This window comes from Ascoidea rubescens (genome assembly GCF_001661345.1).
Source record: "Ascoidea rubescens DSM 1968 unplaced genomic scaffold ASCRUscaffold_1, whole genome shotgun sequence".
NCBI lineage: Eukaryota > Fungi > Ascomycota > Saccharomycetes > Ascoideales > Ascoideaceae > Ascoidea > Ascoidea rubescens.
In genome coordinates, this window is record NW_017962913.1 from 213481 (window position 1) to 238430 (window position 24950).

The 24950-nt window shown below is 34.0% G+C and overlaps 13 protein-coding genes across 13 annotated transcripts; 8 read left to right on the forward strand and 5 right to left on the reverse strand.

The window, feature by feature from the left end:
• Nucleotides 1-22: 22 nt before the first annotated feature.
• ASCRUDRAFT_73206 (coiled-coil-helix-coiled-coil-helix domain-containing protein) lies at nt 23-1137 on the forward strand. Its single transcript, XM_020192188.1, has one exon. The coding sequence runs from the start codon at nt 113-115 to the stop codon at nt 983-985; it is 873 nt and encodes a 290-aa protein (XP_020049624.1). The 5' UTR covers nt 23-112; the 3' UTR covers nt 986-1137.
• Nucleotides 1138-1229: 92 nt separating this feature from the next.
• Nucleotides 1230-2640, reverse strand: ASCRUDRAFT_73207 (Rab family GTPase). The gene has a single exon (XM_020192189.1). It carries the CDS (start codon nt 2295-2297, stop codon nt 1518-1520), a length of 780 nt encoding a protein of 259 aa, XP_020049625.1. The 5' UTR covers nt 2298-2640; the 3' UTR covers nt 1230-1517.
• Nucleotides 2641-2845: 205 nt separating this feature from the next.
• On the forward strand, nt 2846-3550 carry ASCRUDRAFT_94348 (uncharacterized protein). Its single transcript, XM_020195144.1, has one exon. The coding sequence runs from the start codon at nt 2916-2918 to the stop codon at nt 3285-3287; it is 372 nt and encodes a 123-aa protein (XP_020049626.1). The 5' UTR covers nt 2846-2915; the 3' UTR covers nt 3288-3550.
• A 263-nt stretch (nt 3551-3813) lies between these two features.
• On the forward strand, nt 3814-5922 carry ASCRUDRAFT_78459 (glycosyltransferase family 3 protein; the record flags this gene model as incomplete). Its single annotated transcript, XM_020194252.1, has 1 exon — nt 3814-5922. The coding sequence occupies one exon, from the start codon at nt 3814-3816 to the stop codon at nt 5920-5922; it is 2109 nt and encodes a 702-aa protein (XP_020049627.1).
• A 688-nt stretch (nt 5923-6610) lies between these two features.
• ASCRUDRAFT_73209 (uncharacterized protein) lies at nt 6611-8450 on the forward strand. The gene has a single exon (XM_020192190.1). The coding sequence runs from the start codon at nt 6865-6867 to the stop codon at nt 8326-8328; it is 1464 nt and encodes a 487-aa protein (XP_020049628.1). The 5' UTR covers nt 6611-6864; the 3' UTR covers nt 8329-8450.
• On the reverse strand, nt 8445-9087 carry TIM8 (protein transporter TIM8). The gene is made up of 2 exons (XM_020195146.1): nt 8742-9087; nt 8445-8583 (listed from the first exon to the last, which is right to left on the reverse strand). Exons 1-2 carry the CDS (start codon nt 8981-8983, stop codon nt 8562-8564), a joined length of 264 nt encoding a protein of 87 aa, XP_020049629.1. The 5' UTR covers nt 8984-9087; the 3' UTR covers nt 8445-8561.
• Nucleotides 9088-9306: 219 nt separating this feature from the next.
• Nucleotides 9307-9865, forward strand: ASCRUDRAFT_67438 (uncharacterized protein; the record flags this gene model as incomplete). Its single annotated transcript, XM_020191388.1, has 2 exons — nt 9307-9367; nt 9441-9865. 2 exons carry the CDS (start codon nt 9307-9309, stop codon nt 9863-9865), a joined length of 486 nt encoding a protein of 161 aa, XP_020049630.1.
• Nucleotides 9866-10163: 298 nt separating this feature from the next.
• On the forward strand, nt 10164-11128 carry RPN10 (proteasome regulatory particle base subunit RPN10; the record flags this gene model as incomplete). Its single annotated transcript, XM_020190179.1, has 2 exons — nt 10164-10189; nt 10381-11128. The coding sequence occupies 2 exons, from the start codon at nt 10164-10166 to the stop codon at nt 11126-11128; spliced, it is 774 nt and encodes a 257-aa protein (XP_020049631.1).
• A 2751-nt stretch (nt 11129-13879) lies between these two features.
• Nucleotides 13880-15666, forward strand: ASCRUDRAFT_5341 (GAF domain-containing protein; the record flags this gene model as incomplete). Its single annotated transcript, XM_020191124.1, has 2 exons — nt 13880-14034; nt 14169-15666. The coding sequence occupies 2 exons, from the start codon at nt 13880-13882 to the stop codon at nt 15664-15666; spliced, it is 1653 nt and encodes a 550-aa protein (XP_020049632.1).
• Nucleotides 15667-15747: 81 nt separating this feature from the next.
• Nucleotides 15748-17439, reverse strand: SLM5 (asparagine--tRNA ligase SLM5; the record flags this gene model as incomplete). Its single annotated transcript, XM_020190246.1, has 3 exons — nt 15748-16619; nt 16728-17036; nt 17127-17439. The coding sequence occupies 3 exons, from the start codon at nt 17437-17439 to the stop codon at nt 15748-15750; spliced, it is 1494 nt and encodes a 497-aa protein (XP_020049633.1).
• An 820-nt stretch (nt 17440-18259) lies between these two features.
• Nucleotides 18260-19024, reverse strand: HSP30 (Hsp30p; the record flags this gene model as incomplete). Its single annotated transcript, XM_020190057.1, has 1 exon — nt 18260-19024. A coding segment is annotated over one exon (765 nt), but the record flags the coding sequence as incomplete, so codon positions are not given.
• A 2342-nt stretch (nt 19025-21366) lies between these two features.
• IPP1 (inorganic diphosphatase IPP1) lies at nt 21367-22224 on the forward strand (the record flags this gene model as incomplete). The annotated part of the gene is made up of 1 exon (XM_020190131.1): nt 21367-22224. One exon carries the CDS (start codon nt 21367-21369, stop codon nt 22222-22224), a length of 858 nt encoding a protein of 285 aa, XP_020049635.1.
• A 437-nt stretch (nt 22225-22661) lies between these two features.
• Nucleotides 22662-24149, reverse strand: ASCRUDRAFT_27725 (alpha-mannosyltransferase; the record flags this gene model as incomplete). The annotated part of the gene is made up of 2 exons (XM_020190015.1): nt 22662-23003; nt 23076-24149. Coding segments are annotated over 2 exons (1416 nt in total), but the record flags the coding sequence as incomplete, so codon positions are not given.
• Nucleotides 24150-24950: the final 801 nt, after the last annotated feature.

Sequence of the window (24950 nt, forward strand, 5' to 3'; positions counted from 1 at the left end):
ATTATTAATGAAATCAGGTATCTTTGAATCTTCAAGTAGATTGAGCTCATCTGTGCTTTGTTGATAATTTTTATTTAGATTTTTACAATAATTTATTAATTTGTTTCTAAAAATGCAAAGAGTGATATTCAGGTCATCTTCAAGATTAGCATCTCGATACATTGCTAAACCAGTTCTAACTAATAGATTAACAATACTTAGCAGTTTAAAATATCGAAATTATTCATCTGGGAGTCATGGAAATAAGAATGAAGATGATGAGAAGTATTATAAACTACTAGTACCTGGCACATTTGTTGCAGCTACAGCACTTTTATATTATGCCAATTTACCAGCGAAAAAAAAGAAAGTAGCGGCATCAGCTGAGGAACCTAGTAAGGCAAGTGAGTTCACTGATGAGGTTGAAGAAGTTGAAGAAGTTGGAGTAGCTGAAGCAGAACCTGAACAAACTGAAGAGACTAAAACGAGTGAAAAGGCAGTAGAAGAAGGTTCTGATGAGGAGGTACAGCAGGAGAAATCCAGTTCTCCAGAAGAAGAGAGCAAAGAAGTTAAAGAGACTAAAGAGTTTGAAGAAACTAAAAAAGGAACGAGCGCTGAACCAAGTGAAGCTGGAGCAGCATACAATCCAGAAACAGGAGAGATTAATTGGGATTGTCCATGTCTTGGAGGTATGGCAAATGGACCTTGTGGAGAGGAATTCAAAGCAGCATTTTCATGTTTCGTTTACTCTGAGAGCGAACCTAAGGGTTATGATTGTCTTGAGAAGTTCAGGGATATGCAAACATGTTTTAGGTTGTATCCAGATGTTTATAGCGAAGAATTGAGGGACGAGGAAGATAATGTTGTTGAAAAAGATGGTAAAGATGGTAAAGATGGTAACGGAAGAAGTGCGGAAGAGGAGTTACAAGCTTTAGAAGAAAAAATGGAAAAGGAAAATGCGAAGTTGAAGGAGTTGAAGGAGTCTAGTGAGTCGAAAGAACCATGATTTTTTTTATTTGTGAATTGAGATATGGATATTCTAGTTGTAAGTAGAAAGTTGTAAATATGTTTTTATTTTATTTTATTTTAAATATATAATAGAGTAGTTTAAAATAAGACAAGAGTAAGATAAATGTAAGATTAAGATAAAAGAGCAAAGGTAATTTATAATTTGTAGTTTATAATTAGTAATTAATTAATATATAATTGATTAATAATTTATGAAAGAAAAAAAAATGAAGTAAGATTAAGACGAAATAAGATTAAGATTAAGATTAGGATTAGGATTGAAGATAGAATTATTAAAATGAGATAAAAATAGAAGAAACAATAAAAATAGTAATGAAATGAGAAAGTATAAAGGTGTAAAATAGTATAGTAAATAGTAACACAAAGTTAAAAGGAAGATTAGAGTAGATTAGATTAGAGTAGAGGGGAGTAGAGTAAAGTGAGATGTAGTAGATTAGATTAAATTAAATTGGAATGGATTGGAGAAGAGAGGAATATAAATTGAGAAGATGAAAAATTGGAGAGGAAAGCTAACAACAGGGAAATAGTTTTGAGTTATTTGAGGATAGTTGGGAGGATATATCAATGTTGTCGAAGTTGAAGACCTGGTGATTTTGCTCTAGGCTTTTTAGGCCTAGATAGGTTACTCTTTTGAATATTGATTGAACTTGGTTGAAATCCTTTGCAGAGATTTGGAAGATGTCGTCATTAAGGTTATTGAGGTATTCATCTATGAAGGAATCGTTGTTGTTTAATACGAAATCTTTGCATTGTCTTAGGGAGATGAGGTGGTCGTTGATCGGTTTGTCTAGTTTGTTGCCTACTATTATGATGCTTGGTTTTGATACGTGAACATTTTCAAGAAAGTCGTTTGCCCATTTGGAGAGGTTGTAGAAAGAGTTTGGGTTTGATATATCGTAGACGAGGATTGCTACATCAGTGCCACGATAAAAGGTTCTTCCAATTGAGTTGAATCTTTCTTGACCAGCAGTGTCCCAAATTTGGAGTATTGCCTCATCATTTTCTATGCTATTGCTATTGTTGTTGGTGTCGTTGTTATTATTTGATATTGAATTGTTGTTGTTGTTGTTGTTGTTGTTAAGATTGGGGATTTCGTTTAGTTTGATTTTTGTTGTGAGATAATCACCACCAACAGTCGCTCTGTAAGCATTTGAGAAAACATGGTGGACAAATTGAGCTCTAATTGATGTTTTTCCAACAGCCGGATCGCCAATTAGTAGAACTTTTATTGTTGGTATGCTGGTGTTATTCGAGGAGGAGGTAGAAGTTCTTTGGTTTAGATTTGACATAATTAGATAATTTAAGTGAGGTATTGATAGTGATAGTGATAGTGATAGTGATAGTGATAGTGATAGTGATAATGATAATGATAATGATAATGATAATGATGGGGATGGGGATGGTGATGATAATGTAATTTAAAAGAAAACAAAAAGTGGAGTTAAGATTGGAAAGATGAAGAAAAAGTAATGGAAAAGAAAGTGAGAATAAACAGAGCGTATGGTATATTAGAGATACTGTAAAGACGAATAGAGCAGCAATCTGGAAAGAAGTTAGTAGGATCGCAAGCAAATGGCAAGCAGGAAGAACAGAAGACTTTGATAGTATCTAATGACGATGAGATTGCGTGAAGAAAGAGAGTAAGGTTAATGGTAAAGTTACGATGGAAAGGGTTTGCAAAGTAGTAAACAGAACTTGTATGGGCTTTTGGATGCTGGATGAGAGAAAGGGACCCGTAGAGGAATTGAACCGCAGAGACTGAGCAGTCGTATTCGTATAAAGCACGTGATATTGGCACATGGCAAGACGGGTAACACACGGGTGACAGGTATATAGATGAGCGGGAGAAGGCTTCTGTTGCAGTAGGGCTGAACAAAAGTGAGTTGTGCTGGCAGTCAAAACCAACAATGGAAGTGCTACGATCGAAGATTCTGGGATTGAGGCTTGAAACAGAGAGGTCGGAGGGAGAGGCGAGGAAGTGCCGCGAGGAAAACAAGAAGTTGCAGCAGCAGATTGACGAGAAGGACACTGCGATCAAGATGTTGACAAGCAAGAACGAGAGGGTAGAAAGCGAGTTGGAGACAGTGGAGGCCAGGTTGAAGGGGGTGTCCGAGAAGTACCACGCGCTCGACCTTAGTGCTGAGGCCAGCAGCAGGAAGATCGAGAGCCTCGCCAGGGACAACGAGCAGCTCGAGAAGCAGTTGGAGGAGCTCGGCGGCAAGTACCAACAGGCGCAAAGGGAGCTCGACGAAATCAGCTCCTCGTTGGACGTGCTCTAGCGCACGTGAGCAACAGCAGCCAACGGCGCGGGACTGCTGTCGGGCGTGCGCCGAGGCCCGACGGTGAGGAGCGAACGTTATCCAAACTCAATTTCTTTGTCTGTGTCTGAAAGGTGTATATATTCCCATCTCACGTCCACTTCGTCCTTCTCTTGTTTCTCTTGTTTCTCTTGTTTCCTTTCGCTCCACTGTCCTCTCTCCCAAAAAAAAATTTTCACTCCAATTTCTTTTCAGTGGCTGTTTGCTCCTCTCTTATTTATCTTCCTTCATCTGTTCTCTTTCTTTTCTTTCCTCTTTCTTTTCTTTTCTTTTCTTTTCTTTTCTGCTTATCCTTTCATCGATTCGTTATCTACTATCGCCCTCTTTCTCTTTGTCCTCCCTATCCTTTTGGCTCTCTTCCCTTTCTGCCCTTTCTTCTTCCTCTCCCTCCCTCTGCCTCCTCTAGCTGCTGCTCTTCATCCTAGTCGCAATACAAACACTACCCTTCTATCTACTCTTCCTCCTCCTCCTCTTCCTCCTATCAATCATGACTAGAGACATTAAAAACCATCTCTTATTCGAAGTGGCAACTGAAGTCGCCAACAGAGTTGGTGGTATCTACTCCGTCCTAAAATCAAAAGCCCCAATCACTGTCGCCGAATATAGAGAACGCTACACCCTAATTGGCCCTTTAAACTACAACTCTGCCAAAGTGGAAGTCGAAGAACTACCCTTGAAGGACCCCTTCATCAAAGATGCTCTTGACTCAATGTCCGAAAAGGGCATCATATGGATGTACGGTAGATGGTTAATCGAAGGTGCTCCAAGAGTCCTCTTGTTCGACTTGAACTCTTCTAAACATTTTCTTGACGAGTGGAAATCTGACTTGTGGAACATCTCTGGAATTCCAACTCCAACTAACGATGATGAAACAAACAATGCTGTCCTACTAGGTTACCTAGTCTCCTGGTTCTTGGGCCACTTGGTAGCCAACGACAACAAAAGAGCTGTCATCTGTCACTGCCACGAATGGTTAGCCAGTGTCTGTCTACCTCTTTGCAGAAAAAGAAGAATCGACCTCACCACCATCTTCACAACTCATGCTACTCTTTTGGGCAGATATCTCTGTGCTGGTTCTGTTGACTTTTACAACAACTTGTCCAACTTTGATGTCGACGCTGAAGCTGGCAAAAGAGGCATCTACCACCGTTACTGCATCGAAAGAGCTGCCGCCCACTCTGCCGACGTCTTCACCACCGTATCTCACATCACTGCCTACGAAAGTGAACATCTCCTAAAGAGAAAACCCGATGGCGTCCTACCAAATGGCCTCAATGTCGTCAAGTTTAGCGCTGTTCATGAATTCCAAAACTTGCATGCCCAAAAAAAGGAAAAAATTAACGACTTTGTCAGAGGCCACTTTTACGGCAAATACGACTTTGATCTCGACAACACCCTCTACTTTTTCATTGCCGGTAGATACGAATTCAGAAACAAAGGTGCTGACTTCTTTATAGAATCCCTTGCCAGGCTAAACCACAAACTAAAAGAAGCAAACTCAAAGATGACAGTCATTGCTTTCATCATAATGCCTGCTGCCACAAACTCATACACCGCCGAAACTTTACGAGGTCAAGCTGTTATAAAAGCCCTTGAAAGCACTGTCGAAGAAATGCAAACAACCATCGGCAAACGTCTCTTGGAACACTGTGCTAGATACCAACAACACGGTAACGAAGTTCCCTCCTTAGATGAATTGATCAGACCTGCCGATAGAGTCCTCTTGAAAAGAAGAGTCTTTGCCTTGAAAAGGGACTCCCTTCCCCCAATTGTCACCCACAACATGGCTGACGATGCTAACGACCCAGTCTTGAACCAAATTAGAACCGTTCAATTGTTCAACAAACCTGAAGACCGTGTAAAGGTTGTCTTTCACCCAGAATTCTTAAACTCAAACAACCCAATCCTTCCTCTTGACTATGATGAATTTGTAAGAGGTTGCCATCTAGGTGTTTTTCCTTCCTACTACGAACCTTGGGGCTACACTCCTGCCGAGTGCACCGTCATGGGTGTTCCCTCAATCACAACAAACTTGTCCGGTTTCGGTTGCTACATGGAAGATTTAATTGAAAACTCCGCCGATTATGGTATCTACATTGTTGACAGAAGAATGAAATCCGTCGACGAAAGTATCAATCAATTGACTGATTACATGTTTTCCTTTGTGTCAAAAACAAGAAGACAAAGAATTAACCAAAGAAACAGAACTGAAAGATTGTCTGATTTATTAGACTGGAAAAGAATGGGCTTGGAATACATCAAGGCTAGACAGTTGGCCTTGAAAAGAGCATATCCTGACCAATTCAAAGCCGGCGGTCCTGATCCTTTTGCTTCTGGCCATCAAGTTAAATTAACAAGACCTTTATCTGCTCCTGGTTCTCCAAAGGATAGAGCTTCCCTAATGACTCCCGGTGATTTAGGTTCTTTACAAGAAACTAATCAATTCTTAAACACTGAAGACTATATGGGTTTCAAACTAGAAAATGAAGATAACGATGATTATGCTGACGATAAATATCCCTTAACTCTAAGAGGAACTTCTGGTCCTCCAAGTGTTGCTGGTGATTCGGATGATGAAGAAAAAGATCAAAAATAACTTTTTTAATTTATTAATTTATTCATTTATCAATTAACCAATTCACTAATTCATTTAGTTTACTATCTTACTATTTCATTCCTTTATTCAACACTTTAAAATCAACATTATAAATTTTTTTAAAAATGAAATTAATTTAAAAGAAAATTATATTTTTTTTTAACAATCTTTAAATCATAAAATAAAAGTATCATCTACTACTAAATTCTGAAAATCATTCATTTCTCTTAATTTTTTTTGTGAAAAATTTTCAAAAAAGCTTTATTCTGTTTTTTTTTGGTTTTTTTGTATAAAAAGTTAATTAAAAGCTTGCATCAATAAATTTTTTTTCAACTGAAATTAGAAATTCAAATTAAAATAATTTTGTTTTATTTTTAATATTTTGTTTTTGTTTGTTTTTGTTATTTTTTCTTTTTTTTTTTTTGTCTCTTTCTTTATCTTTTTCCTTTTTTGATTACTTTATATATTTTTATTTTCATTTTTCTTCTTTTTTTTGTTATCTCATTCTAAGATTAAAGTTGTTTATTTACTTGGATTCTATCTTTTAATTTTAATTCTAATAATAATTTATTTTTTTTTTCTATATTTAAAAGAGAGAATGTGTTTATACATTTTTATATCTGTTTTGTTGATCTTAATTTTTTTTTCTTTCTTTAACTGAAAAGGAAAATTTTAATATAAGAAAATGTTTACTTTTAATTGTTCATTACGATTCAAACTCTACTGTAAACTCAATTGAAATTTTTTCTATAATTCTCTTTTATTTTTTTCATTACTCCTCTTTGTGTTCTCTCAATTTTGATTTTTTGTGAAACTATCTCAAAACCACCAAAACCACCAAAAACAGAAATCATAAAAGAAATGTCTCAAGAGATTGCTTTAAAGTTTTATCTTGCTTCTATTTCTCACTAATTCTTAAACATAATCGCACTTTAATCAACAATGATTTTGCTTTTGCTACTTTTTATGTTTTATTACTTGGCTCTTGCGATTACTAGGCCACCAGAGTGCTATAATACTTGTATTAACGAAGTTGGAACATGGTGTGAAAAGCACCAAGATGATATCAACTGTCTTTGCTTCAATAAAAGATCTGTTATAGGATGTTTACAAGACCTTTGTGATAATTCTATCAACTTGCAGTTTTTTCAAGGAAGAGATCACTTTACTGGAATTTGTTTGGCAAATGGGATTGACTTAACTACTGCACCATATAATACAACTGGTGAACAAGAAGCCCAAAGATTTACTAATACAATCTTTTCTTCGACCTTAACTGAATTGAAACCCGAGCCAACAATTTTAAATCAGGTATCAAAATTTGTTAATGAAGAAATCCCGATAAGTGGTGATAAAAGTCAAATAGTTCATGTTGATGGTAACGGATTGGAAAAGTTCAAACTTAATACAAATTTGCTAAAAGAGAAAATTAAGTCAAGATTAGGTGGATCAGAAAAGGAAAAGGAAAAGGAAAAAGAACAAGAGCAAGAACAAGAAGAGGAAAGCCAAGATGAAGATGAGGAAATGTATGAAGGAATCGATCAACTACCAATTTTAAATCAAGAAGATTTTATATCAAAAGATGAAATTAATCAAGAAATTTTAGAAAATCAAAAAAATGACAACCAAAAATATAAAGAATCCGAAACTATTGGCTTTTCAGATGCTGAAGTCTCACCAAATTATTTCCCAATCAAAAATCAAAAATTGAATAGAAAACCATCATATCCAGTTACAATTAGAAAGGTTGGGCCAACATCATCGAATCAATATATTTTGCTTAAAAAACCTAAACAAAGACCTGACTTGGAAATTACAGAACCTATTTATGAAGCAGTTGCAGTAGCATCTCAAAATAATAGAAATAGAAATAGAAAAACTAATCAAGGTTACAAAAGAAAAGTTATTAGACCAGAAATTTCTCAAAATTTGAAATCTTCAAATGATTTTGTAAGTCAAGCATCAAGTGTCGAGTATAACGATTTTAGTATCAATGGTGAAAATAGAAATAGCCCTAAAAATGATAGAAAAGATAGAAAGGAGCAAAATTATGAGGAACAGGATAAAATTGAAAGAAAGCCTGAAGCCATATTAATATCATCACCAAATCAAGCCCGCACCAAGGTAAAGGCGAATGGATTACCAGAACCACCTTTAAATATTTATAAGAAAACCAGACATGAATACAATTCAGATGGTATTGAAATCAATGGAAATCCAGGAGGAGGATATTCGGGATATTCAGGGAATTTGGGATACTCTGGATATTCCAATCCATTAAAATTTAACGATATTAAAAGAAGAAAATTGAAATTATTAAAACAAATTCCAAGCAGAAAATTTCAAAAACAAACATTAGGCACAAATCATCCTTATGTTTCGCATCATATGCCAGAACTTATGTAATGAGTATTATGGTTTAAAAATATAGGAACACTAGTTGGTAGTTGGGTTGAATTGATATAATGGAAATCTAACTGTGTATAAATATTTTTTTTCTTTATATTTCATTTTTTAACAAACCATGAAGATTTTGTGATTGATAAATGAATAAATTATTATTATAATTATTTACAAAACTTTCTATAGTATATATTAATGAAAAATATAAGACATTTTAAAGTAAATCAAAGCAAAGCTTATTTTTGAATACTTTGAAGACTAAATAGCAATAAGAAAAAGAAAAAGTGGTTAGTATAAGAAACAAAATAAAAATGAAAATGTAAATGTAATCTGAAAATGAAATCGAATAATAAGCTTTATGATTAATGAATGAATGAATGAATAATAAATAATAAATAATAAATAATATAACATACCCCTTGACAATTTTAATATTAGTATCTAAGAATCTGTTCAAGCAGCCATTTAAGCAACTTTCTTCATTTGAGGATAATTCACCAGAATCAATTTTAAAAATGCATTTTTTAAAACACATATCAGTAAAATTATGAATTGCAGATTGAACTTTTGATTTGGATCTTTCAGCTTCTAACCACTGCATCATTTCCTTTTTGGAGTTGGCGTCCAAAGTCTCCAAACCAACGGCTAGTTCTGACATGATGAAAAAAGAGAATGATTAATACTTTAAGCTTATATTATTTACAAAATAGACAAGATCTAAGTGAAATTTACAGGCAAGACAAGAAGATTATTTAATGCTCTTGAGGTGAAGTGGAAGAGCATTCAAAGTCTTTCCAATGATGCGTTTTCAGTGACAAATCAGAGAAATGCAACCTCCACCACACGTGACAAAACACAGAGTTTCATCCAGAGCCGGTTTTGGGCCTTTTGGAGATTTTGAGGTAAACAAACGGTGGAGCTGTAAGTGATAGCTGGACTGCTGGTGATACAGATCGTTTGGAGCACGACACAGGCTAGATCATGGCGAATAAGTTTACCCCCGAGCAGCGAAACAAGTTGGCTGAGAGATTGGAGCTCAATAGTATGTTTTCATTGTTCAATGCACAAGATGTAAGAGAGAAACACTAACCACGATTCGTTACTGTTGCGGGTAGTCAGCGAAAGGAAAAAGGCAATGGCCAGAGAATATCAAGAGATTGCAGATAATTTGGAGGAAAGATTGAAATACAGATTGAACCGTATTCCAAACGAGTTCAAATCATTGAAGATCAAAGACATAATCCAGCTTGAGAGAACAAAACAAATAAATTTTGCAACGTTAATCGCCGATATAAGAAACTTGAAACAGAATCTCATCCAGCAAAAAACAATTTCTATGCATCAGAATAGCCGGTTTCAAAATAGAAATGGCATTCAAAGACACCCCAGACGTCAAACGAGACAGAAGCTACCTCAAATCCAGCTTTCGAACAACCAGACCCAGCTCAGTAACACTGGAAACAACGAGGGGATCAGACTGCGGTTAAGAAGCGCAAAGGACCGGCACATCACCAAGACGCAGAATGGGGTCCAGAAGTAGCTGTCTCTTCAGCAGAAGACTCAGCAGAAGATTTGCTGGTCGCTAGCAGACCATTTTCAGAGTGCTTTCTCATCTCTATCACTCACAAAACATAAACAAAAGCGCGGCGCCGTTTCTGTGGTTGCTTTCGAGTGAGCCGGGTAATGTGTGGGAAACAGCGAGGAAGTGTTAAGTGTTGCCACTTCGAACGAAAAGTGCCTGGTGGATACAGGTATATCCTCCAGGTCCTTCTTCAGTTCTACACACTCTCTTCTTCCCACGCAGCTCCAGACGACAATTCAGAAAGCACACGTTCAAAATGGTTCTTGAAGCTACTATGATAGTGTAGGTATACCTTCTTTTTTTTTTGCTCTGTCTCAATTGCATCTATTTTGGGGTTCGCTACTAACATTTACTGATCAACTACTAATATCTGGAAAAAAATACTATAAATGAATTCCGATAGTCGACTGCATTTCTTTTGATACATTGGATTTGTTTATTTCCTTTTATTTAATTTTTGTTGTTTTTTCTAGAATTGATAACTCAGAACACATGAGAAATGGTGATTACTTTCCAACAAGATTCGAAGCTCAGCTTGAAACTGTAGATTTTATTTTCCACGCAAAGACTGACTCAAACCCAGAAAGCACTGTTGGTTTATTAGCAATGGCCGGCCAAGGTCCTCAAGTTTTAAGCACTTTAACAAATGATCTCGGTAAAATACGTGCAGGAATTCATGAAACCAAAATTCATGGAACTTCTCAATTGACGACAGGTATTCAAGTTGCTGCTTTAGTTTTAAAACATCGTGAAAATAAATCTCAACAACAAAGAATAATAGTCTTTATTGGTAGTCCCGTTAATAACACCCAAAGAGAATTGGAAAAATTGGCTAAAAGAATGAAAAAAAACAACATAGCTGTTGACTTTATATGTTTCGGCGAAGAATCCCTAGATGATCCTAAACTAGCAAAATTCATTTCTACAGTTAACAACCATGACAATAGCCATATTGTTTCTGTTCCAGTTGGTCCAACTTTACTATATGATGCTGTTAAAACTTCTCCAATTATCTCCGACAACGCAAACAATTACACAATGGATGGCGACGATTTCCTCAATTTTGGTGATGGTGCTGATCCTGAATTAGAATTGGCCTTGCGTCTTTCTTTAGAAGATGAAAGAGCAAGACAAGAAAGAGCTGCTGCATTAGCTGCTGCCAAAAATTCAACTCCTTTAGAAAAAGTTGATGAAGAAAGCAGTACAAAGGATAAAAAATGATTTCAATCAATCACTCAAGCTTTAATAGTCAATAATCTATAATTTATACATTATAACAATTTTATAATTGTAGATTTTTTCATTTGTTTATCATATCATTTCTTATCATATATCATATTATATTATACTATACTATGATACACTATAATACGCTATGATAAACTATCTGTGCTATATTATACTATATCATCTAATGGCTAAATTTTTCTAAACTCTTATAAAATTCCGTCACATCATCACTAGCTATAATTTTATTTGGCTTAAAATTTAAAACTTGTAACCTTTTGCTTGAAACTGCTCTTGATAGTGCAACATAAACCTGTCCCTTTTCAAATATCCTATCTAAATCAACTTTAACCCGATCTAATGTTTGTCCTTGAGCTTTATGAATTGAAATCGCCCATGATAACAACAACGGCAATTGCACTCTAGTTAAAGAAGTTTTAGGGTTATTGAATTCGATTGTAAACTCTTCTTTTTCAATCAATAATATCTGTTTCTCAAATTTAACTAATGGTGCAATTGAAGTTGTACTTTCATTTTGAATTATACGAAGCAATGGCTTTATTTCTGAATTGGTGTTCCTTGTTTTGGCAATTAAATTCAGGATTTCCTCCTGTGTTTTGGGATTTATCGTCCCTACCCCAATACACAAGTTTAAAACACGAACCAATTTCAATTGGTTTTCATTTAAATATTCAAAATCAATATTGAGTATTTCAACAAATTTTACTTGCAAAAGTTTGGTTGTAAAACAAATAATTGTACCCAATGATCCATTGACCACATCATCTGCTTTATTTTTAAGGCACATCACTTGTGCATCTTCTTTTAAAACCAATGATTTAACCGCCATGACATTATCTAAATTTTTTCTCAAATATTCATATTTTTGATCAACTACATCTGAAGCTTCAAAAGTAAATGCTTTACCAGGTAAACTAGAAAGCCTGAGTTGATTTGCCTGCTCCACTTCTCTTCTTGTTGGAAATAACTCGGTTGGCTGTATTCCATCTTTATATTCAACAGGCCTTTTCAAGTACTGGAATTTTTCAATTAATTCAGGGTTTAATTGTGCAGTTCTAATGCAATTCAACATATTAATTAGATCATGATCACCTTGTTGACGGAAAACCTTTGTTAATAGGATTGTCCTTGTAATTATACTTTTCCATTTAGAAGATTGAAAGCAATAAAGAGGTTTTTCTCTCGCATTATATGAAGCGTTATTATTATCAGGTACTGGTGGCAATTGAAGAAAATCTCCAGTTAAAACAATTTGAATTCCACCAAAGGGTTTATTGTTTCCTCTAATACGTTGACCCAAGTCACACAATTTAGAAAATAAATCACCGTCAACCATTGAAATTTCATCAATAACAAGAACCTTTGTGCTTAGCCAACGTTGTTTAGCCGGTTGAGATTTAATAACTTTTTTGTATAAAGAGTCCACAGTACCTTTACCAAGCCCAATTCCAGAAAAACGATGCAAAGTCTGGCCTTCTATATTTAAAGCAGCTAATCCTGTGGAAGCAGTTACAGCCACTCTTAACCTACCATATTTTTCATACAATAGCTGTATTAATTTTCTTAAAAGCAAAGATTTACCTGTTCCAGCAGGACCGGTAAAGAAAACATTACTTCCTTGCATCACCAATTCTATCACTTTTTGTTGTTCTTCACTAAGCACGACTTCATTTGATTGAGGAGCTAATGTTAATGATTTTGACGATTTCTTTGAATTTTGAGACAAAAAATTTAAAGACTTCTTTTTCCTCGACGTTGTTAAACCATCATAGATAGATGCCAAATCAGCGCTATCTAGTTTTCTTTTTTTTAAGGTGGTATTTGGGTATAGTGAGGCAGATTTGTAAACCGAAGCGTTTTCCGAGGTAGAATCAATGTAATTATTACTTTTCAGCTTTAAACTATTCGATTCGTTGGATGATTTTTGGTAACTGTTGTAAAGATTGACAACGCCTGCAGATTTTATCAGTTCAATTTTCTTATTAATTTTTTCAAGTCGTTGTGGAGCTAAGGATTTGGAGTTTGTTAAATTGGATGGCTTTCTTTCAGAAAGTATTATTAAATCATCATCTAGTTCTTCACTGAAACCATCATTCAAATCCTGACTTGCTTGAACAAAGGGTTGGAAGTTAAACAGTTCTTGGGAATAGAAGCTAGAACCACTAGTCAGAGACTCGTCTTTTTTTGAAGCAGAAACAGATCGCTGTTGAGTTATTGTCAGCCGAGAAGTATTCCGAGAATACAGCATAGAAATATTGGATTTTATGGGTTTGGGTTTGAAGTTGAAAAACAACTCGAGGCTCAGCTGCTTCTTATCCAGCGCATTGCTGTTTCTTTTGGTGGTGATGAGCTTGTGATGTACCATTGAATTGCAGAAGGAATGAGGTCGTGAAGAGAGCTGATGGTTGTTTCTTGAAGGTGAAATATATATATAAACAAAACCCACACTAGTTTGGCGACGGAAAGCGATCCGTTCGTGTGGTCTCGCACCGCTTTTTGGGTCACACAAAAAAATGGCAGCAGAAGCAGCAGAAGTAGCAGAAGAAGCACTCTTCGTTTGCGTTACACCGAGAGAGGTCTTTTGTTGCGCAGTATATTAAGGCTTCTGGGGGCGATTGTGCTGAGTCTGGTTTTTCTTTTTGGTTCCTACCTGCTCATGAAATTTCGCTATATTTTACATTATTAGCCTGCTTATTTTTATCTGCTTTTGTTCTTGTTCTTGAGATGACAAGGCACTCCAATACCATTGCTGGGAATGAAAGATCAGGAAGATCCACAGGATCCACGTTTAAAGAGAAGGATGTTCGATCTCCATTTAAGAAGAAGAAAATCATTGAGTCCTCCACTCAAAATTCAAGTGAAAGCTCCAGGAGAACTTTGTATCTACCACCTAACACCATCTATCTTTTGTCTTTATTAGCGATTGGTTTGACTAACAAGAGCATCTTTAACTTTTATCAATTTTCTTCTAATTTTTGATTCTTAATGATTTGTTGAATTGGTTTAGTCTCAGTAATCCATCTCATTCACCGGTTGTGGTATACAAAAACCAAAAATCTGGGTTTCCGAATACTCAAAACTCAATAATTAGCTCAGCTCCATTGACACCAGCTCATTTTTTAGATGCTTATAGCAAAGGAAAATGGAATTTATCCTCAGTGCCCTGTCCTCCATGTTTTCATGGGATTGGTTTAATGAAACCTCCAGAAAGTTATAATGAATCAATTAGACTAAGATTAGTTCACAACTACATGGATTATGAACAATGGAAAGATACAAAAAAATTCACAAAGTTAATCTCTAATGCTTGTAGAAATTTTCAATGCTTTGGTGCTTCAATATCTTTAATTGATCAAAAGAGACAAATTGCTAAATACCAACACTCCTTTGGTATCACTGAATGTCCTAGAAGTATATCAATTGATGCTCATGCTCTTTTGTCATTAGACTATTTTTTATTATTGGATGCCACCAAGGATTGGAGATTCGAAAATAACCCCTTTGTGAAAGGTATGCCCAATATCAGATTTTACGTTGGTGTCCCATTATTAAGTAAATTGGGTATTCCAATTGGTGTATTTTCAATATTTGATGTCTTTCCAAGATATGAATTTGACCAAAACCAATTATCCTTATTAAAAAATTTAGCCCAAGAGGTAATGGAAATTTTAAATTCACCTTTCAATCCAACCACCACTAATAAATTAAATCAAAACTGTTTAAAATCATCTTCAAATACTGAAAAATTAATCAATAAAATTGGAAGACCAACAAGTTATAAACTCACAAAGCTATTAACTAATGTTCCTGTCTTTGAAAAAGATGGCTCAGGTAGTCAATATTCTCAAAATCATAATTTTAGATTGAGCAAGTCTCAAATAACTAATCAAGAAATTGAAGCTAAAAAAGTTTGGAAACTATTATTTGATGCTGGCCAAATCAAATTTGCCGCTAATCTATTATGTGAACACTATTGCAAAACATTTTCCATAAGTTATGCTTTCATAATGGAAATCAGAATTGCTGAAACCTATCAAATCCCCTCAAATTGCTTTCCTGTAGAAAATAAGATTGATGCTGAAAATTTTAAATTTGCAAATCAACTTCAAAGAATCGATAAAGAAAAAGTTATTACAAAAGTTTTGGGAAGTCATTGTACAACTTCATTTGATGACAAATTTAATGAGTCCAATATTTATTATAGGTCTTTAAGTTCAGAATTTGGAATATTGATCAAAAGTAAAGCTTCTGACGTGAAATTTACATCTGGTGTTTGCATGTGCTTCCATAGACTACCCTCAAAATTGGTTAGGAAGAAACGAATACATATAGATGAAAAAAATAAAAATACGAAAAATATTAGTTCCAAAAAACCAATTGAATTGTATCTCAGATCTGGTGGGTTTCTTGTTGCAGCTTTTAATGAAAATGATAGAAATCTCACAGAAAATGAAATAAGTGGGATTTTCGAAGCAGCTTGCATCTACAGAAAGATATACATTACAAATTAGCACAAAAAAGTACAATCTATTCAACTAATATATCTACAATATTCTCAAAAAGAATAATAATTTATTTACATATTTATCTCCTTATGCTGGGCATTTTCCTTGAACTCTGGGGAACGGGATAACATCCCGGATGTTACCGGCAGCCCCGAAGTATCGAATCAATCTGTCGAACCCTAAACCGAATCCGCCGTGCGGAACGCTGCCGAATCTTCGAAGATCCAAGTACCATTCTAGATCCTTCGCCTTCATCTTTCTTCTTGTGATTTCAGCTTTGAGCAAGTCATAATTTTCTTCTCTGATAGACCCACCTATTATTTCTCCAACACCAGGAACCAATAAATCAAAGCATGCCACAGTATTGTTATCAGAGTTAACTGACATGTAGAATGGCTTAAGCTTTTTTGGATAGTTGATAACAAAGACTGGGGAGTCGTAAACTTTCTCACACAAATACTTTTCATGCTCAGATTTTAAATCATCTCCCCATTGAGGTTTCCCAAACTTGAAATCTTCACTCGAATTTTCCAATATTTTGATCGCTTGGGTGTATGTTACAACAGGAAACTTTTCTAAACTGTGGACCTTATTGATGGCTGCTAATGCGCTTTCTTTTTCTTCATCAGTTCTTCTGGAATGATCTCCAAATAGGTCATCTAGTATCATAAATTGATCAGTTTTATTTTCGACTATTGTTCTTGCTAAATACTTCAACATTTTTTCGCAAAAATCGGTTAACTGACGAACATCGGTAATAAAGGCCATTTCAGCTTCTAACATCCAAAATTCTGATAAATGTCTTCTTGTATCAGACTCTTCAGCTCTAAAAGATGGTGAAAATGTCCAAACATTACCAAGACCCATACTTAATGCTTCTAGGTGTAATTGGGTAGAAACAGTTAAATATGAGTCATCTTTGAAGAAATGAGAAAGCTTTGGTTTTGCATCCAATGTTTCTAACTTTTCAACTGATTCACTTTCATCTTTACTCGTTTTCTCATTTGGTGTAAACTTTTTTATATATTTAGATACATCTTTTTGAAAAGTTTTTATGTTAGCAGCACTCTCAATTTGAAAAATTTCAGACCCACCTTCACAATTAGAAGTTGTAATTAATGGAGGGTTTGTTTTAATGAAATTTTCTTTTTGGAAAAATTCATGTAATCTGTAATCCAAAGCAGATCTAAGTCTAAATAATGAAGCAACTCTTCCAGTTCTATGTTTTAAAGTTGGTAAAGATCTAATATAATCATTGAGAAGTCTAAAATTTGCCAATGGATAATCGTTATCAACACTACCAATCAAACCCACTCCATTCTTACTGCAAACAATACTAGTATTTTCAATTTTTGAATTAAATGAATTTTCGGAATCTTTTGTTAATTGACTATCAGCCTGGTCATTAGATTGATTTTTCGAGTTTGTTTCATTTGAAGTTTTCAATTTCTTTTTTAGCTTGTCACTGGGATCTTCAAGGTATCCTTCCACTTCTATTGAGCAACCAATTTTCAAATTTTTAAGTAAATCAGGGTCCACTAAATCATTATCTACCACAATTTGAACCCACAGAGAAAGAGAACCATCACTAATATTTATGAAAGAAGTTTTCTTATGTTTTCGAGTTTTATTTACCCAACCTCTAACTCTCAAACTCTGATTGAACGATGGAGGATTTGAGATTAAATCCGACAAACGAGGTATTAAAGTAGATTTCAATCTTATGAATGAGCTATGAGATCTGTTGAAATATGGATTTCTACTTATTAAATTAAACATTTCTTTATCATCAGTATTTTTATATTTTGATAACAATCAGATTATAAGTGAAATTCAAAAGTTTTCCCATAAAATCCGCGCAACGGATATTGGAAAGTTCTGTATATGGTTTGCATATTTAATACAGATTTCTACAGTTACTGAGCAAATATTGCATTGAACCCTAAAGTTACTTCCTTTAAACCAATATTGTTAAAAGACCAATTATAAATGTTCAATAAAAATATAAGTTTGCTATTAATTATATTCATCGAGCAACCTTTTATTACTATTAGGTTATCGATCACTTTGGATATGATGTACCTTGGATATGATATTTTTACAGTTTTGTTAGTTCAATAAGTAGGTAATTGATGGGTAGTTTAAATTTTTCTATATTCAAGGCATTGTTTGTTACTTTTGAAGGAAGTTCGTTAAAAACAAGAAAATAAAAATACGATATAAAGGATAGAAAATTAAAAATTAAAGATTAAATTATCAACTCTATTAAAAGAGGTTAACCACTGCCGGCAAATATCCGCCAAATAAATAACAAAAAGAAAAAAATGAGAGAGAGAGGGAGAGAGGGAGAGAGGGAGAGAGAGAAGGAATAACTAAAAACATTAATTCGTAATATTAAGATTGGAATTTAGATAAAAATTGAAATCGCAAAAAAAAGGTAAAAAATCGAAACAAATTGAAAAAGTTAACAGTTAAAAAATTAGTTTGTTAATTAGGCAACTTCATTTGGAAGAGTTTCACCTGAGTTTCTGGCTTCAGAGTCGTCATACTCTTTTCCGGTTGTGTTTTCAACTTTGTTTTCTTTTGATTGCTTCTTGTGAATAAAGGATAAGATAGTTGGAACAACAATAAATTGAAGAACATCTAAGACACCATAAAAGGCGGTTTCGGAATCTGGTTCGATGACATTACCACCCTCTGAAAGACCGAAAGCAACTGGGTATAAAATCCATAATAAAGCCAAGAATGAGAAAACACACAAGACGTTTTTGTTTTGCTTTTGAATTGTGGTTAATCTATGAGCCAAAGTAAAGATAGCTAATAATAAAGAGAAAGTACCAAAAGTGAAGTAACCCCATTTATAAGAAGATTTAATTAAGGATGAGATTAATAATGAAAGGACAAAGATTTGAGTCATCACCAATTCAAATAATAAAGAAGTAACATTTTTGAAACTTTTTATAGATGGATAAGATAATAATTCAAAGGAGTATAAGACAGTTGGCCAAGCTAAGAAATAACCAACCCATTTCGAGTAAAAGATTTGTCTAATACCTGGAGTAACTGAGGAGTTATCAACAGTAGTGTGATTAAATTGAGCTTGGATATCAGTCCAACCCAAGTTTGAAGCCATTGTGAAGTAAGTGTAAGCTAAGATTAAACTCGATAATAAGGGAGCGATGATTAAGAAAGGTTTGGGTGAATCCTTTTTGAAATGATTTTTGATGTATAAAGCAGCATAAATTAAAGAAACAAAGGTAAATAAGGAGAAAGCAGCCCATAACCAATTTGAACCTTCTTCGGTGATGTGCATATCTAAACCAGTTGGTTCATTGATTTCGATAGCATCATTATCTCTTGCAATGAAAGCCATTTTAATTGATTAGTTAATGATTAAGAGTAATTAATGGATATAATATGAACTGAATTGGATTGAATTGAATTGAATTGAAACTATTAATATTATAGAATAGTTTGAATAGGTAGTGATTGGTTGTTATTCAGGTAATGTATTAGTACTGATTAATTGGAGTATTGAATAAACTATATTAAGAATAATAAGTAAAAAAATAATAAATTTAATAGAAAAAAGTTCAGAAATTGGCTCATATTTATATTAAATTAAAGGGATAATGAGCAGGAAGAATAGTATGAGAGATTGGACAATAAATGTTGAGTTGTGGTACGAATTGAATGAATCCGAGTTTGTTAAAAATTTACTAATGTAATACCATAAATTGAAACCAAAATGACTGAAATTGGTGAAGTGATTAGTAACAAGAACAAAGCACTTGAAAACAATTAAAACTATGCATAGTATCCATGATATCCAAAATATTCATAATATTTACAATGTTTATAATATTCGTAATATTCATAATATTCATAACACTCAAGGTTAAACTGCTCAAGTTAAACTCGATAATAATTATTATAATTTTTTTAGAAATTATAAATCGATCATGAATCATGATTCATGGTTGATTAATAGATAATAATTAAGTCAAAAAGCAAATCCGAATGTTCCATTTTGTTCCACACAATTAAAAACAAATATGTTGAGATAGAAATTAAGATTGAACACAGATCAAAAAATATCGAAATTATTGGTGAAAACAGTGTAACTAGTGTCAATAGCTTAATTGAAGTGATTAAAACATTTTCGTGAATTGAATTGTTAATAAAGTTATTTGGTTTCGTTTCGAGACCGTAAAGGAACAATGAAGTCTAGGTAGTTGATGATTAATAATTAATGAACTATAACAGTATGGGGTGACATATTAAATGACCTTGAGTTCATAGATAGCTTTTGCAATAAAGTAAGTACACATACTTGAGTGATTGTATGGGCATGTTGAGAAATATCAGTGAGAGGTGGTTGAAGTAAGGAAACATCGGAAAGTGGTGGAAATGAAAATTGTTGAAAACGTGGAACACGACCCGATTGGTTGACCTCTAAACGAAAAACGCTGGGACAAAATCAAAGTGCGTCACGTCAAAAATCAGTGAGAAATTATGAGAAATGCATTATTATGAAGGATGATGTAATCTGATGCATCTCACTCTGGATCCGCTTTTGATTGCATAATACCAGAGCTGCGGTTCTTGCTGTTCTACCATTAGTATACTATATATAAGCCTTCTGCTCCTAGTTTGACCGCAATTCCTTGTAAACCTAGCAGCAGAACAATAGAAAATTTGCTGCAAGCTTATATTCACATTCAAAATGCTGCTACTATGTTATCAAATATGATACCATTTCACTCCAGTTTCTCTTGTGGATCTGTAAATTTTAGGTGTATCAATAGCAAAGTTGAATAAATTTAAAATTGAAACATTATCACTGTGAGAAATAAAAGCGTACTGCTTCATAAATACTAGCTGCCAAAACTGAGTTGCAAACAGAAAAATATGTTTCGATATCAAGTGGAGAGTTCAACAATTCTTCATCATATTCTTTTGGTTCCATTTTGACCGTTGGAAAAGATTTAAGTGGATTCTTGTTGCCATTGTTTGATTTTAAAGGTGATATACCACGCTGGTTTTATCGATGAAAAAAAAAGCATCCAACACTGTTAGTATTGCACATGTTAATTGATTATTAGATTTTGCATTTTTGATATGTCAATATTGATTTTATTGTACTAACAATACCTATTTCTGATCAAGAGTGGCTTTGGACACTTTTACATCCTCCGCCAATCGCACGTCGGCAATTAGTAACCATGACCGTGGGTAGACACACCGTTCGGCATCCACATGCATAAATTCAAACCAGTGGTGTGGCGCTGATGCTGCATTTCACGTGAAATGAAGCGGTGGCTATTTTGGGCAGGCTGGAGAAATCTGCGAAAACCTTGAATCTCCAGGCTGGAACCGCGAAGAAATTTGCCACGTTGACAATTTCGCAACGCTGGAATTTTGACTATTTATTACCGCTTTGGGCCACGCCAGGACAAAATTTCCTTTCTTCCAATCATCCAACCATCGCCCGCTATTTGGTGTTGAATATAAATCTATTTCAATTCCTCTTGTTTTTTTTCCTTTTGTGATTTCTTTGTTCCTTCATTTCTGGTTCCTTACTGAATCTACTCAATTCGTCTGCAGCTTAACTATCTTCGATTTTGTTGCCCGATATTTGCTCTCTATTGTCTTTCAATTGGTATATATTGCTTTACATTTTGACTCATTTCTCATTTTATGAAAATGGTTTACAGTGTTCGTCAACTTGGTGCTAAAAACACCTTGGATTACAAGGTCTACATTGAAGATGATGGTAAGGTTGTTTCTCCATTCCATGATATCCCTTTGTACGCTGATGCTTCAAAGAAAATCTACAATATGGTTGTCGAAATTCCAAGATGGTCCAACGCCAAATTAGAGATTACAAAGGAATTACCTTTAAATCCAATTTTGCAAGACACCAAAAAGGGCAAGTTAAGATTTGTTAGAAACTGTTTCCCTCACCATGGCTATATACATAACTATGGTGCTTTCCCTCAAACTTGGGAAAACCCAAATGCTACCCACCCTGAAACCAAAGCTAAAGGTGATAACGATCCATTAGATGTCTTGGAAATCGGTGAAACTATTGGTTACACTGGTCAAGTCAAACAAGTCAAAGTATTGGGTGTTATGGCTCTATTAGATGAAGGTGAAACCGATTGGAAAATTATCGCCATTGATATCAACGATCCATTGGCCTCAAAATTAAATGACATTGAAGATGTTGAAAGACATTTACCTGGTTTATTAAGAGCCACTAACGAATGGTTCAGAATTTACAAAATCCCTGATGGAAAACCTGAAAATCAATTTGCTTTCAGTGGTGAAGCTAAAAACAAAAAGTATGCTCAAGATGTCATTGATGAATGTAACTTGGCATGGCAAAATTTGATCAATGGTTCCATTACCCCAGATAAAATCAACTTATCTAATACCACTTTAACCAAATCTGCCTTTTACACCTCAACTCCTCAAATTCGTGCTGCTCATCCATTACCCGATGCCAAAATTGATGCTTCCATTGATAAATGGTTCTTCATTTCTGGTTCTGCCGCTTAATTATCAAAATTATGATCTTCCTATTATAATCTTCCTATTACAATCTATCAATTATTCAAAATGAAGTCAATTCAATTTGAAAGTAAATTTCAAATTTCAAATTATAAATTATAAATTGGAGATCATCAACTTTAATTCATAACCCTATATATTACAACAAGATAACGATATAATGATGCTTAAACTATTTTTTATATAATTACTCCTTATATAGTATACAATCAATCAACATTACCTATTTATTCAATACCTTTCAATGTTTGGTCCACTCTTATCTTAGATTTTACTAATAACCCAAACAAAAACACACAAAAATAAAAAAAGCTAAAGCAAAAAGCAAAAAGGAAAAAGCAAAAAGCAAAAAGCGAAAAAAAATATTTTCCAGCAACAAAAAATAAACTAAAACTCTTTACATCAACATTTCAAGTTTCTATTGTAGTACTCTTCAAAAACTCAATTTGTTCATCAAGTTCTTTACAAAGCTCATCTGTCCCCATTCCTTCAAACGCTTTAGTTTGTACTTTTAATTTACAGATAAAGTATTTCATATCTTCCCAAATTTTCAACTCTAAATCGTATCCTTCAATATCATTTTTGCCATAATGTCGATGTCTTTTATCATTTTTATCAAGTAAACTTTTATTTTTTTTCAATAAAGCCGGATTTAATTTAGGATAATTTGAATGAACAAACAATATTTTGAGTTCTGCAGGCTTTAAAACTATTTCTTCTTTACTATTAGTCTCTTGTAGTTTTAATTTCAACGCTTTGTTTGCCTCCTCATATGATTCGTAAAAAATTTGATTACCGCCATTAATAAATTTAAGAATCCTATCATTTTTATTAAACACCCTATAATCTTCAACTGGATCAGATTGAATCATTGAAGTTCCTTGAAACGTTCCATCGTTATCATAACCAAGAACTCCAACAAATTTATTGACTTGATAAAATTTTGATCCAGTTTTAACCGCTGCGGCTAAAAAGGTATCCTTATCTCCTTCTCCCATACTACCTTGAGATAGTAAAGGGTAAAAATAATCTGGGCCATACGAATTATAATAAAGTGATAATAGTAACATTTTAAAATGTGTTTTCTTATTGACCATCAATTGACCTGATTCAGTAGATGAATCAGGAATTGAGCCTTCTCTATCATGTAAGGGCACTTCTGCAAGATCTTGTTCATCTTTAGCTCCAATACCTGGGTCGTGAATCCCATAAGTTGTGTAACCATATCTAACTCTTTTGCCTAATTTAATTTGAGCAACATCGTAAAAATATGGAGAAGTTGTTCTTCTCCAAAAATCTGGCCAAGTTACTAACCCATTTGAGATGAAAGGGTCAGTTTTAAACAAATAATCCGGATTAATTACAGGTATATTATCAGCGTCTAGTAATAAAATTTTCTCAAAGGATGAAGCCAATATAGCTAGAATTTTATATTGATAACCTTTAAATTGAAAGCTTTTTGTAACCTTTTGACCTAATACTTCGGGTAGATAAATACATCTTGCATTATAAGCAGGAAAGATCTGAGTACATAGTTCAATTTCGTAATCATCGAGAGTTGGAATCAAAATTTCGACAGGTAATTTGGAACCCAATCTTCTTAAGGATTTGATGGATAATAAAGCTAACCAATTAAATTTTCCACCACCAGCGTAAACTATGCCACTGCCTCTATATTTTAAATTCTTTGGAATAGAGTTTGGAGTATTTTTCAAAAAGGTCGAATGAGACTTTTTTAAAGATTCAACTTCATGAGGAGTTAATTGTACAAATTGTTTCAAGAAATTTTCAGTGAATAAAGGTTTGCTTGAGTGATCAGAACCAAGAGTTGGGCATTTTTCCTTATATTTGTCACTTAAAGAAGGGATTTTTGGTTCAGCCAATTTTATAGCATTAAAGACATTTTGAAAAAACAAATTTACTTTATCAATCAGTAAGCCAGTTCTATCGTAATAATAAGAGATTAGAGATATAGATTTTAGTTTTTGTTGATTTATTAAAGATAATTCATTGTCAATATCAGAATCTTGGGTTGAATCGATTTTGGAATTTTGATAATAACCTTCGATTATATAATCTAGTTTTTTTGATTCTTTGTTTTGATAATGAGTATTTTTGTTAGAATTAGAACCAGAATTAGAGAAAGGATTTAAAAAATGGAAGAAGGATTTTGAATTATTTGAATCCTCGTCATCAAAATTATAATTATTTGAATTAAAATAGTCAATTGAATCAGCGATGGTATCATTGTAGTCATCAGAACTGGCTTGAATATTCTTTATATAATAGTCCTCATCACCAGCTATTTCAAAAATATTAAAAAAAATTATCAAAAAGAGTATTAGAGAAAAAAAAATTATGTTCCTGAGTTTTAGATGAGCTAATCTCTGAAGTTTGTGTTGAATCATCTCAAATGAAGAACGAGCAAATTCCATTTCTTCGAATTTTGAAGCAGCGAATTGAAGACAGGCAAGAGGAAACTCAGCAGAGTAAACTAATAAAGTAATGCAACCAATATTTATAGCAAGATGGGCATTCGAAGACAGCTATGGTGGTTGAGGTGGTTGAGGAAGAAGTGATCAGAACAGCTGGAGAAAAGTAGCCAAATATCACGAAGTGACCCACAAAGCTTATGTAGGTTGATAGGGCTTTCTGAGAATGGAGGCTCTGAGGAAGAAAAGCAGCAGACGAGAAGCCCAGTCCAGCACAGGCAG

Bases quoted from the DNA above. Each gene is read 5' to 3' on its own strand.
- ASCRUDRAFT_73209 (XM_020192190.1), top strand. From the start codon at position 6,865: ATGATTTTGCTTTTGCTACTTTTTATGTTTTATTACTTGGCTCTTGCG.
- ASCRUDRAFT_73206 (XM_020192188.1), top strand. From the start codon at position 113: ATGCAAAGAGTGATATTCAGGTCATCTTCAAGATTAGCATCTCGATAC.
- TIM8 (XM_020195146.1), bottom strand. From the start codon at position 8,983: ATGTCAGAACTAGCCGTTGGTTTGGAGACTTTGGACGCCAACTCCAAA. The intron at 8,584-8,741 runs GTATGTTATATT...ATTGCTATTTAG, and splicing joins AATATTAAAATTGTCAAGGG to TCTTCAAAGTATTCAAAAAT.
- ASCRUDRAFT_94348 (XM_020195144.1), top strand. From the start codon at position 2,916: ATGGAAGTGCTACGATCGAAGATTCTGGGATTGAGGCTTGAAACAGAG.
- ASCRUDRAFT_73207 (XM_020192189.1), bottom strand. From the start codon at position 2,297: ATGTCAAATCTAAACCAAAGAACTTCTACCTCCTCCTCGAATAACACC.